Source organism: Orcinus orca, chromosome 1 (genome assembly GCF_937001465.1).
Source record: "Orcinus orca chromosome 1, mOrcOrc1.1, whole genome shotgun sequence".
In the NCBI taxonomy this organism is placed as follows: domain Eukaryota; kingdom Metazoa; phylum Chordata; class Mammalia; order Artiodactyla; family Delphinidae; genus Orcinus; species Orcinus orca.
Genome location: NC_064559.1, coordinates 141153996 through 141166949, shown reverse-complemented (window position 1 = coordinate 141166949; position 12954 = coordinate 141153996). Strand labels below are relative to the sequence as shown.

Genomic DNA, 12954 nt, shown 5'->3' with positions numbered 1-12954 from the left:
TTTACTTTTTGTCATAGTGATCTAATTCTTTATTTGTTGTAACAGCTAAATATTATCTTCCTGGTGATCACATTGTGCAAAATGGTGAAGCACTCAAACACATTGAAACCAGATTCTAGCAGGTTGGAAAACATTAAGTAAGTATTTCGTATTTTAATTTTACTGCTTGACAAAGTGAAAGGTATTCTCCACAGGGAATACATGAATACCATCTTTCACCTGTAGAAATTATTCAGAATGAAGTTTTACTGATCAAGGTTGAGTCTCACTGTTACCATGTCACAGACATTGGTCAAAAATTAGGTAATAATTTCTGTCTTGATCTAAAGCCAAGAAATTGTTTCAGTGGCTTTGTGGAAATTCCATATCACTGTAGCAATTTCATTTGAATTTAAAATGCAATTCAAAATGATGTTCCTGTTTGCATGACTGATATGATTATATTGTTTGTTTTGTTAAATGACTTTTTGATTTATTAAGGATTCTGAGCAGTTTCTACTTCTAATCCTGTTTTCCTAAGAGAATTTACTCCATTACTATTGTTAACTTGGAGATTGTCTATTGTTTTCATGATAATTAAATAAATGTTTAATTTATTTCAATGTTGAAAAAAACTGCAATATCCTATCAATGGAAAAATGTTATCTAATTAACAAAAAATTGATAGCTGTTGATTCATTAAGTCATCTTATAAAAGCATTTTCAGAGTAATTTTTTAAAATATGAGTTAATTTAAAATTTGAGGAGGTATTGTTCAAGTTGGTTATAATGGGATGTGGAAAATATTTTTAATGTTAAAAATGGCAGATCTATAGTAAGGGTAATTTTTTTTTAATTAGATAAAGTTTTAGATAGGTTAGTGCCAGCTTCATTGCATGTTGCATGGTAAGAGAGAGAGCTAATCTTTAGCATCTCTCTCTTTTCTTCCTTTTCCTCTTTCTGTCTTCTCATCTACACCAGTAATTACCGTGTTTGTGATGGCTACTATAATACGGACTTACCTGGGTAAGGTAGAACCCTACATTAACAAATTTATGGCATGATTTATATTTTTTACAAATCCGTCAATATCATGAATTGCCCTTAATTTTTATAATTATTTTGGAATATCTTATTTGCTAGAATATTTTAAACTATAATATGCCTTTATTTTTTAATTGTTTGCCTCTGCATTTTGACTTTCTTAATTTTGACTAATTTTATAAAATATATAAATGCTTTCTTATTACTTTCTATTTTAATTCTGTCTAATAATTTTGTTTCTCTTTTCTGCTTATAATGCTTTCTAGCTATGAAGATAATAAGCCATTTATCAAGTAAGATCATTAGTTAGACATGGAATGCACTGACTTTAAATCCTCTCATTCCGTCCTATTTTCTACAGTTCCTTTCTCCTTAAGCTATTCATGATGAAATCTCTCCCAAATTATTTTATTTTGAAGTTGTTCTCATGTTTTTGTCTCATTTCAGCTAGGCTTCTTCATGCTTCAGTTATAAAACCTTAGGTTCACCTAAGATTAGTTTCTTAGAATCTGAGGTTTAGGTGTTAAGTGATTATCTGCCATTTAACCTTTCTGTATGTGTCACATTATTCAGTGTCTTGAGTGCACCACAGGAATAAAAGTATAGGAGTAAACTAATTAAGGACTCCTTAATTTCTTTTACCAAAATGCACATAAAAGACAATAAAGTCACGGGGGATGTTTTACACCTGTAAAACTGTATTTTAATATAGTTTTCATACCTTGTTTATTCTGAGTAAGAAAAGGTCATACCTGCTGTTGCTGTTTTCACTGGAGACTGCAGTACTAAATGCTATTGTTCTTTCTTTAATCAATGAAAGGTTAAAGCCAAAATGCTGTTGAATTTGAATGTGAACATAAAGTCAACTGCTACTACTGATATGTTAATAGTTAAGTGTGATGTGTGGTGTTCTCTCATTGAACCTGTTGATGAAATTCACTTTATTTTTTCAGGTCTTGGGTGCTTGGCGCTTTTGCTCTTCTGTGTCTTCTTGGCCTAACCTGGTCATTTGGGTTGCTTTTTATTAATGAGGAGACTATTGTGATGGCTTATCTCTTCACCATCTTTAATGCTTTCCAGGGAGTGTTCATTTTCATCTTTCACTGTGCTCTCCAAAAGAAAGTAAGTGAAAACACTTAGAGGCTCTGCTTAACTTGTTCTTTGATTTGAAAATAATATATATAATAGGGAAGATTTTAAGTTACAACTGGAATATTATTAATAATATTATATTTTAATCATAAATTAATTGTAATGAAAGTCAGGAAGCTCAGGCTTCACATGTAAAATGTGTCAATACCAGTCATCTCTTGAATGTCAGTTTGGGAATATTATAAACTAGATACTTATGTTAAGATTTCTTCTTTGGAGTCTACAAAAATGCTTTGTGCAAAGGGTATACAAGAAAAATAAAAAGTTAAATAATCTTGTTCTTTGCTCAATAAAAGGAATGCAGTGGTTCAAAACAAAATTGAGTATAAGGATAAATGGTCTAAATTTTAAAAGCACAAGATATACAGAAAAATGAATATCAGTGTTGTCTTCTGAGTAATTTTGAAAGATCTTAAAACCCAGCAATTTCATATCTCACATCTTGTTATTTTGTCCTGATTTAATGTTAAGTGGAGTCAGCAAAATTGACTCAAAACTTAAAGTTGAAGGTGAAAAAGTTTAATCTATTACAAGAAGATGTTAAACCTAAGAGAATAGCTTAGCTACCATTTAAGTTTAAAATGTCTATGCCTATCACCAGGTATCATCCTTTCCCTGTCTGCATATCTAACGTAGTCTTTTTATTCTGTTTTTACTAGTTGGTCACTAAACTGAACAGAGAAATAGAGTTGTGAAAGTGAAAACTATTATGTTTTCAGTCCTGACAAGATGATAGTGTTGTTACTTCCATCAGTTCTGATAAGCTATAATTGTGAGATAATGACAGTGGAATGTGCAATGCTGACAGATAATAATGTACATTCACAGCAATATAGGCATTAGGCAAAACCAACACCGGAGGGTATTATTTGGATAAAATACCATTTTGATTGCCATTGTCTTGGTTATATAGGATTTCAGAGCAGTTAATAGACATTAAGTGTACAGAAATTTTTTGTGAGGTATCATGTATTATTTAATATGAACCTTAACTTTCTAAACATTATACAGGTATAACCTTGTAATTACTTTGGTTTTTATATATTTTCTGCATAGATGAGCATTTTATATACATGCACATAATCACATATTCATACCTTCTGTCAAATGTTTTTGACAAAGCATAAACTTAGCAGAAAAAGGATGAGGTCATCATTATTTCCTCATAGAGTTTGTATATTAATTTTACAGAGATTTTGCTATGCTTTTTAATTAGCAATTACATTTTAAAGTCATTGTGTTACATTTCTTTTGAACAAGTTCTACTTAGTCTTGGATATGTCCTATTGGATGCTGCCAGGATGAATTGTTAAGAATATAAGATGATTTAGTTAAAATCATGGTTCTAACTGCTTGAGTGAGCATATTTAGGCAGAGAAAATGCTTTGAAAATTCACCCCCATTGTTATTTGTTCTAATAGATATAATTAAATAAAGCTAAGAGGATGAAAATTCAAGTGCACTTAGATTTAAAAGGTCATTAGTGACTTTAATTCTCTAATTTCCCAAGGAATAAGTGTCAAAGTTTTGGCCTTTGCAGGCAGATACTGAGCATAGAAATGGTGTTGGGCGGGGGAGCAGGGAGGGTGAAGCCTTTGAGTGTTTTTTGTAACCTACTAGAAAAAATAATTTCTTATGCAGCCTCTCCTTCTTCTGTCTTGAAATTTCAAAGTCTGGCTCTTAGCCTCAATGAAACCTGTTTATATGCCAGCAAAGCTGCACAGAATCCAGAACTCTCCCCCCTCCTCCCAATTCTTGACCACCTAAGTGGGGCACTATTATTTAGCAGTTGTTTGGACCTCACTTTTTAACGTTTCAACTTTCTTTTAGGCCTGACAACTTTTCTATCTATTCATATGTCCAAACTTCAGGGGAAAAGGGAAATTACCTGGGTAACTCGTTAATGTGAATGGAAATTGCTTAAATAGTTCCCTTGTGTGCTAATGAAGTGAATAGGCATCTTAGACTCTCTACACTAAATGTTAGAGCTAGACACATCAGAAAATGAAGAAAACATTCCATCCTAATTAATGACATATGTATCAAAGGACTTTTTTTCCTTTATTCTTGTGCCAAAGTAGTCTTTCATTATGAAGAGGTCACCTGCAACACCATGCAATCTAGTAAAAGACGTTTATGTACTGACCTACCTAAGAGGACACGAAGCATATAAACCTTAAATGACTGAATTACAGGTGGTTAAATGTAATTAAGCAGGGAAAATACTAAATTTTTTATCTTATTTTCTTAGCATGAAATAGAAAATTGGGTTTACTAAGGCTATAGCTAGAATAAGGCTTTTAAGATATTACCATTGTATTAATAAATAACATTTGCATAATGAAAACAGGGTATATAAAACATTTCTACATGTGATATCACCCTTTAAAGATCCTACTAGCCAGTCTAGTGGACAGAGGTGTTTTTCTGATTACCATTTCACCAGTTTCAATTGAACTTGACTTTGTAATCTCCACAGAAAAGTGTTAGTGGGACTTCTTGTCTCGTCTGCTCATTTAATTAGAGAGAGAGGAGCAAGTATGTTTATATTAATCCCTTGGTCTTGTGGTTATTCAATGCAGGTACGAAAAGAATACGGCAAGTGCTTCAGACACTCGTATTGCTGCGGCAGCCTCCCAACTGAGAGCCCTCACAGCTCAGTGAAGGCGTCCACCACCAGAACCAGTGCTCGGTATTCCTCTGGCACACAGGTAACAAAGAGTTTGACAGCATCTTTAATTAATCTTCTTTATGGAAAGCCTTCTGAGACATGTTCTGTTCAGATGTACTAATTGTCTCCTCATTATAATGATCTAGGTAGCAAATACTTGCCTTCTTAGTATTTTGGTTTTAATTTCTTCCTAAGTATTTCTTCAAGGTGTTTCTTTAGGTGTAAACATCCTTTTTTGAGAGGTATACTTTTTTAAGAAGTATGTCATAATCATTAGATATCCTAAGCTCACATAGCACAGGACTCAGTAGGCATTCAGTAAACATTTGTTGACTAACTAGCCATCTCCACTTTAAAAAAAGACAATAAGTGAACACTCTTTTTAAGATTGGAAAATTAAATACTCCTTAGTAGAGAAGCAACAGAGGAGTATAGACTTCCTTCGTTCTAGAACAGAATCAGTGCACATTTTTTTTTAAAAAAAGGTCAAAAGATAATTCTGCACAGATTGTTCAGGGTACATCTTTGTGTGTCTAATGTAAGGTAAGCTTGGGAAAACTAACATAACATATGTCTTGCTATTTTATGTTAATAGAGTCGTATAAGAAGGATGTGGAATGACACTGTGAGAAAACAATCTGAATCGTCTTTTATCTCAGGTGACATCAATAGCACTTCAACACTTAATCAAGGTCAGTTACTAGGAAAATTTGAGTTTACAATTTAAATTTTGTGCCTTTTGCCAATTTGCAATAATTCTAGAGAAAATGCTGAATTTTCCTCTCAAATGGGTTTATATCACAAGCTCTTAAACCTGTTGAGTCATCTTTTATTAAAGTACATATAAATTCTTTTTATTCAATAATGTAATGCAAAAAGTATGATTTCAAATACCACGTTAACAGAGTGAGGCTGGAAAAAGTAATTTCTGAGAACGTGCTTTGCCACAGATTAAAATGGTTTCCTAGTGAATACAGATTTATTCTTTCTAAACGTACATTTATGAAAGTTTTCTTCTTAAAACATTAATATAATTAGAATAACTACTCTTCACATTAAACAGTACCAGTTTTGCAGTGAAAATTCTTACTTGTAAAATTCTTCTGTTTTTACGTTTCTTTCAAAAAGTAAAAAGTAAATGTCAAAACATTTATACTAACTCTTCATAAACACATAATTAAACTACATGATAATTTACAAAGTAATTTTTATATTTGAATTGTTATTATTTAATGTGTCTACAATTATAGCCTTAAACTTATCACATAATCGATATAATTCCAACTTAAAACAATATGGCAAATAAAATAATGTAGCCAGATAAGGGCACAAGTACATGTACAGACACATATTCCTGAGTACAAGTTTAGTAAATTTCAATTTATTTTGAATAAAATCATATATTATTGTATATATTCTTGGAAAGGTAATTTATCCAGGTAATTTCAGTTTTGATGTACTGATTTGTAATATAATATGTTATATTTTATCACAATGTAGTATGAAAGACATTTTTCATTGTTGACATTGTTCTGATGAGATTCTGGTTTAAAATGAAAAAAAGCACATGTATGGCATCAAAACCAACTTGAATTTTAAAATATTTTTAGCCAAATTACATTAGTTATGCAAAACGCATGTTTGATAAGTATTGAAAGGTTTGTAATTTGTCAGTTAGAATGAGTGAAATGTGTGTTTATTCCATTGCTCTGATGTTTTACCTAATTCTGTTAAGATGACTATCAAAAAGGAAATGAATTATTCAATGATTCATTTTTGAAACCTGGCAAATAAGATTACAGAAGGAGAATTCTTGTTGGATAGAATTTGTGAATGGTCTAATAATTCATTATACACAGTCTCTTTTTCCCCTCAGCATGTGTGCTCTTGCATTTACTAAGAGAAGCTTGGTGCAGTGTGTCATACTTTTTACCTGTTTGTGAAAGTTGTTTTTCCTCCTGCTTGTATCAGAGTTGGTATTAACACCGATGTTTTCATGAGGGATAATCCCACACCTGTAAATTCTGAAAGTTTGAGATTCCCTCTTCTGGGCCTCAGTGGTTAGGTTTTTAATATTAAGCAGTAACATCTTGAAACATAATGTTGATCTCTGTGCATTTAATTGCCATTTTTGTTTAACAGTGATTTTGTATAAATTAGTAAATGTCATCCTCAGCAGGTGTTTACTTGGGGGACTTAGAAAGCACCTGTGAATTGCTGAAATTTAACTTCCCTCTTCCCTTTCTCCTTCAAATTAGTAGTTCAAATACAGTCAGATAATTTCAGCAGATTTTCCATTGCCAACTTATCCACTACCCTTGATGAATACGAAAAGTACTTTACTGCAACTGCAACACTAAAATAAGAGAACTGATGTATTTTTTTCTGTTTCTTTGCTTTAGGAATGACTGGCAATTACCTACTAACAAACCCTCTTCTTCGACCCCACGGCACTAACAACCCTTATAACACATTGCTCGCTGAAACAGTTGTATGTAATGCCCCTTCAGCTCCTGTGTTTAACTCACCAGGTGTGCTTATACTTACGAATACAACTACCTTTCTTTGCTGCTAAACAGAACTCTGATCTTTGCCCTCTTTCTAGAACACTCAAGTTGCCATATACTTACTATTACATCCTTAATTTCTCAGTTAAAAAGCATTATGGTATTGCCCATGCCAGGCTTCTAAAACTGCACTATATTATAGTAAAAATTCAGTCATGATAGTATTTACCAATAATTATCCATGTTTTTGACACAGGTGGCATAAATCTTAATATATTATTACAGGACTGACATCACATGGTCTGAGAGCCCATCTTCAAGATTTATATCATTTAGAGGTATCCTATCTATGTAATATACTATTCAGTTGACTCTAAAGCTTGCTGACGGAGTTTGCTTCTGGCATGACTTAGCTAATAATTTGGATGCCTAGGTATAGAAAACTACATCCAGCATTATCAATGTAACCAAACTATAGTATAGTGCAGCTTTATGGTAGTTTTTCTTTCTTCTTAAAAAACTAAGAATAAAGTTAATATTAGTCAGTTTATACCTATAGTTTTTTATTGGGGGAGGGGGAGAGATTGTCACTAACCCATCCTGTATTTTACTGTATTTTCTAATAGCTTATTTATTTAAAAAATATATATTTAATATTAACAGAATTTTCAAGAGTTTGGTGAAAGGTATTGCATAATTACAGTTAGCATATAATCTTTATTTGTGATTGATATTTGCCACTAAATTAAACACAGAACTTCGTTTCCGTTTTTTTTTTTCTTGACATTCTTTTTTAACGTAACTGCAGCTTCTCTTTTCATTCTCTTGTTTTTCTTACTTTCCTTATGCTTTCCTCTAGCAACCTACAGAGAGACAAGTATGGGAGTAAAACTTAACTTTGCCTATCAAATGTAAATTTTTTCAGCATGATTTTTAACCGGCACAATTAAAACATAACTAGCAGTCATGAAGTAGACTCAGCGGGCAAGTGGTTCACAATTTGCAACTCAAATGTTTCCAAATTCAAACAGTACATCTATATGTACTGCCTTTTGTCAGTAATAGAGGTCTGTAGCAAATGCTGTCCATACTTAAGTACATGCAATGCTGAAATAATTTGCTCTTTAAAGCCTGAGGTACTGTCAACCAGAATGCTTAATAATTGACTTATCATTTCTGCATTCCCACAGTAATCTTGCTACAGGCTGTGGAAAGTCTTCCAGTGAATTACCTGAACTTGGGCAGAAAAAGTTGCCTCTTCAAAACCAGCCAAAGATGTGCTTAAATCTGCAGTATATCATAGAAAACACCTTTTGGATTACCCAGTGTATATTTTTATATTTATTAAACAACAATAAAAAGAAAAATGACAAGATCAAACCTCGACAGAGGAAACAAACGCTAGCAACTGATCCTCGTGTCACTTATAATTTAAAACAGCAAATGTTTCCTAGTAGTAGATCTTCTAAAGTTTGTGACACATATATAAATTTATAAAGCTGGAGATTTGTGTCAGTGAGGCTAAAGGAAGCCATGCAAAGAACTATCATAACTTCATTTTGTCAAACATGCCTTGGAGCATGATACAAATCGAATTGTCAGCTTTTCAAAAGTAGAAGTTGGATCAGAATTTTCTAAATAACATGAGTCAATAATAAATATGACCCACCTATTTTCTCATTTTCTGCTAATGATAATTGAGCATGTATTAGGTATTTATTGGTCATGACATTGAGTTTTCTAGGATAATCTGCAGCTTTAAGAGTGGAGTGAGCACTAAAAAGGGAAATTTCCTATTTTTTCGAAGAATTCATTTTTTTCCTAAACTCCTCCAAGCCTTGCATACAATGCAGCAGCCTCACAGTGGTCAGTTTCATTTCAATAACATCATTTCATTCTTTTTTTTTCCAGACTTATCTGTAGACAAGTGATTTTTTTCTCTAGGATTTTGAGAATGAATAACCTAACTTTCCATGGTACAGACCATTTAATTTTCTCTAAAACTTTTTTTTTCATCTGCCTGAGAAGCACTGTGATGTCTTAGTTTACATGTTTATGTGTCTGTAGAAAAACACAACTCTGATTCAAAGAGAGCATGTTACCATATTTTTTTTTCCTCCTGAACCTCTTTTCATATCTTCAGCAGACGTATCCAATCTTTCATTCCTTTAGAAATAAAAATATATTAGCCAAGGCTGACACCCTTTTCCCATTCCACAGTTGATATTTATTCTTGGTTTAATTTCTGTGACACATACTTAAGAAACCTCCTAACATTTCTGCGTTTAACCTCCATGCCCATGGTGTCTGTGGGCCAGTCTCGTACAGTAGTAGACTCTGCTGGTTCATTCGGTGCTGTCACTGTGACTGATGCAGACTGCAGGGCTGCAGGCAAACTTTGACCAATAGGAGCCTGGGGCCATTGCTATCAGAGAGAGTATTAGTACCAAATAAAAGTTCAAAATAATAAGAAATATTCAATGAAAAAGTAAAAGGCTGCTATTGCTGGTAATCTAATTTGTTGAACCCTTGCTCTAAGTTGCTGAGAAGCTTAGAAATTCTTCATCATGTTACAATAAATCATTTTACTTTCTTTTATATATCAGCTACTCTTAGGCCAGATAGCCTGAGCAGACAGACATGATGTGAGTTGTCCAAAGTGAGTCATTCCACCTGCTGTCTATCGTGTTGTTGGATGGTGCTTGTGGGCCCCTGGTCCAGTCAGTATGAGAGGCGGCTGTCTTTGTTTAACATGAATTCTTTGTGTCTGTCCATTTTTTCATTCTTTTTTTCACTTCATCTCCAGAAAAAGGAAATGTTAGAATGTTGTTTAAAGAGTTGCTTGCCAGTTACGTGGGTTTATGTTGTACATTTGCCTTCAGTTTTTGTATGTGACTTATTCCTTTTTAATTTAGTGTTGTTTAGGACAAATTCTGTTAATTTTATTTTTATAAACCATAGTCTCGTACTTTAAAACGTAAATGTCACTAATGAATTGCTTTGCATTAACTATGCAAGGGCATGGAGTGAAGTCTTTATAAGAGTGTCAGAGATTTGACCAAAAATCAATTCATAACTACTGTCTCCCCGAAATTGATAAAGCAACATTCTGTATACCATCTTCCCTCCCTGGAAAACAGTATTATTCTTTCACACTTGTTCCTGTTATCTAAGGGGTTGCAACTGTTTACAGTTGGGAATGCAGGAAAGCCTGGCACTTTCCAAGTGTTAGCTTTCAAATACAACTTTGTCCTGAACGACATTAAAAAGTTTTGTACAAAAGAAGTAAAGATTCTTGAGGAAGGAACAGAGGCAGTAACCGAACCCCTCCCTTTTCTGTTTCAGGACATTCACTGAACAATGCCAGGGATACAAGTGCCATGGATACTCTACCGCTAAATGGTAACTTTAACAACAGCTACTCACTACGCAAGGGGGACTATAATGACAGCGTGCAAGTCGTGGACTGTGGACTAAGTCTGAATGATTCCGCTTTTGAGAAAATGATCATTTCAGAATTAGTGCACAACAACCTGCGGGGCAGCAGCAAGGCTCACAACCTCGAGCTCACACTACCAGTCAAACCTGTGATTGGAGGGGGCAGCAGCGAAGATGATGCTATCGTGGCAGATGCTTCGTCTTTAATGCACAGTGACAACCCAGGGCTGGAGCTCCATCACAAAGAACTCGAGGCACCGCTCATTCCTCAGCGGACTCACTCCCTTCTGTACCAACCCCAGAAGAAAGCGAAGCCCGAGGGGACTGACAGCTACGTCTCCCAGCTGACAGCTGAGGCCGAGGACCACCTGCAGTCCCCCAACAGAGACTCTCTTTACACAAGCATGCCCAACCTTAGAGACTCTCCGTATCAGGAGAGCAGCCCCGACATGGAAGAAGACCTGTCTCCATCCAGGAGGAGTGAGAACGAGGACATTTACTATAAGAGCATGCCAAACCTTGGAGCTGGCCATCAGCTTCAGATGTGCTACCAGATCAGCAGGGGCAATAGTGATGGTTACATAATCCCCATTAACAAAGAAGGGTGTATTCCAGAAGGAGATGTCAGAGAAGGACAAATGCAGCTGGTGACAAGTCTTTAATAGTGCAGCTAAGGAATTCCAGCGGCCCCATGCAAGTGTTAGTAAATAAAGACAGGCTCCATGGCCTGATACAGCTCCCTCAAACTCTGCTTGAAGAGATGGCTCTGTTGACCTGTGGTTCTCCAGTGTAAAAAAGATGACTGAACCTTGCAGTTCTGTGAATTTTTATATAACATACAAGAACTTTGTATATACACAGAGTATACGAAAATGAATTATTTGTTACAAAGAAAAGAGATGCCAACCAGGTATTTTAAGTTTCTGCTGCTGTTTAGAGAAATTGTGAAACAAGCGAAACAAAACTTTCCAGCCATTTTATCGCAGCAGTTTGTGAACTAAATCTGTAAATATGGCTGCACCATTTTTGTAGGCCTGCATTGTATTATATACAAGACGTAGGCTTTAAAATCCTGTGGGACAAATTTACTGTACCTTACTGTTCCTGACAAGACTTGGAAAAGCAGGAGAGCTATTCTGCATCAGTTTGCAGTTAACTGCAAACCTTTTACATTAAGGCAAAGATTGAAAACATGTTTAACCACTAGCAATCAAGCCACAGGCCTTATTTCATATGTTTCCTCAACTGTACAGTGACCTATTCAAAAATGGCTAAAGAAATTATATTTTGTTCTATTGCTAGGGTGAAATAAATACATTTGTGTCCAACGGAAATATAATTGTCATTAAAATAATTTTAGAGTTTGGAGACAATATTGTGTGAAGCTCATGGTTGCACATATGTTATCAAATGTTTTTTCTTACACTTTGTCATTGTAAGTTCTACCCATTTTCACTTATTTTCCACTGTATACGGTGTTCTGCTTTGACAAGTTAGTCCTTATTCTCACATTTTAATTTCTTATGGCCAAAAGAACGTGTTTTATGGGGGAAAAAACTCTTTGAAGCCAGTTATGCCATGCCTTGCACAAATGTGGTGAAATCTAGAAAAGATTGTTTGTCACCCCTCTGTTTGTTCTTGAACAGGGGCCAAAGAGGGCACTGGGCACTTCTCACAAACTTTCTAGTGAACAAAAGGTGCCTATTCTTTTTTAAAAAGTAAAATTAAACATAAATATTACTCTTCCATATTCCTTCTGCCTATATTTAGTAATTAATTTATTTTATGATAAAGTTCTAGTGAAATGTAAATTGTTTCAGCAAAATTCTGCTTTTCTTTTCATCCCTTTGTGTAAACCTGTTAATAATGAACCCATCACTAATATCCAGTGTAAAGTTTAACACGGTTTGACAGTAAATAAATGTGAATTTTTTCAAGTAGCTAATGTGCACTTTTATGTACGATACATAATTGGCTTTAACACACCGGTCCTTTGCCACCCCACTCCCCTTGGGTATACTAGGTTCCTTCACAATATAACCCACGGGTATGCAAAAGAATACAGTTCAGCTGCCTGATGGTTCTATATCCTGAAAAGAATATATTTGTATTCTAATTACCATTACCTATGCACAAAATCTGGCAGATAGGTTTCAATAGGGA

General features: G+C 34.3%; 1 protein-coding gene across 15 annotated transcripts in view; it reads left to right on the top strand.

Annotated features, from left to right (window-relative positions):
• The window catches only part of ADGRL2 (adhesion G protein-coupled receptor L2), a 271291-nt gene extending 258560 nt beyond the window's left edge, over positions 1 to 12731 (top strand). For 4 of the 15 annotated variants that reach the window (XM_033416623.2, XM_049709707.1, XM_033416627.2 and 1 more), the window contains 7 exons: positions 46 to 137; positions 961 to 1005; positions 1977 to 2145; positions 4758 to 4886; positions 5442 to 5538; positions 7249 to 7377; positions 10699 to 12731. In XM_033416623.2, coding sequence (XP_033272514.1) covers positions 46 to 137; positions 961 to 1005; positions 1977 to 2145; positions 4758 to 4886; positions 5442 to 5538; positions 7249 to 7377; positions 10699 to 11453 — 1416 coding nt within the window. In that variant the 3' untranslated portion in view covers positions 11454 to 12731. Of the gene's footprint in view, positions 1 to 45; positions 138 to 960; positions 1006 to 1976; positions 2146 to 4757; positions 4887 to 5441; positions 5539 to 7248; positions 7378 to 7609; positions 7692 to 10698 lie in introns of all 15 variants that reach the window. The other 11 variants (XM_049709710.1, XM_033416628.2, XM_033416630.2 and 8 more) reach the window with 7 other exon arrangements.
• Positions 12732 to 12954: the final 223 nt, after the last annotated feature.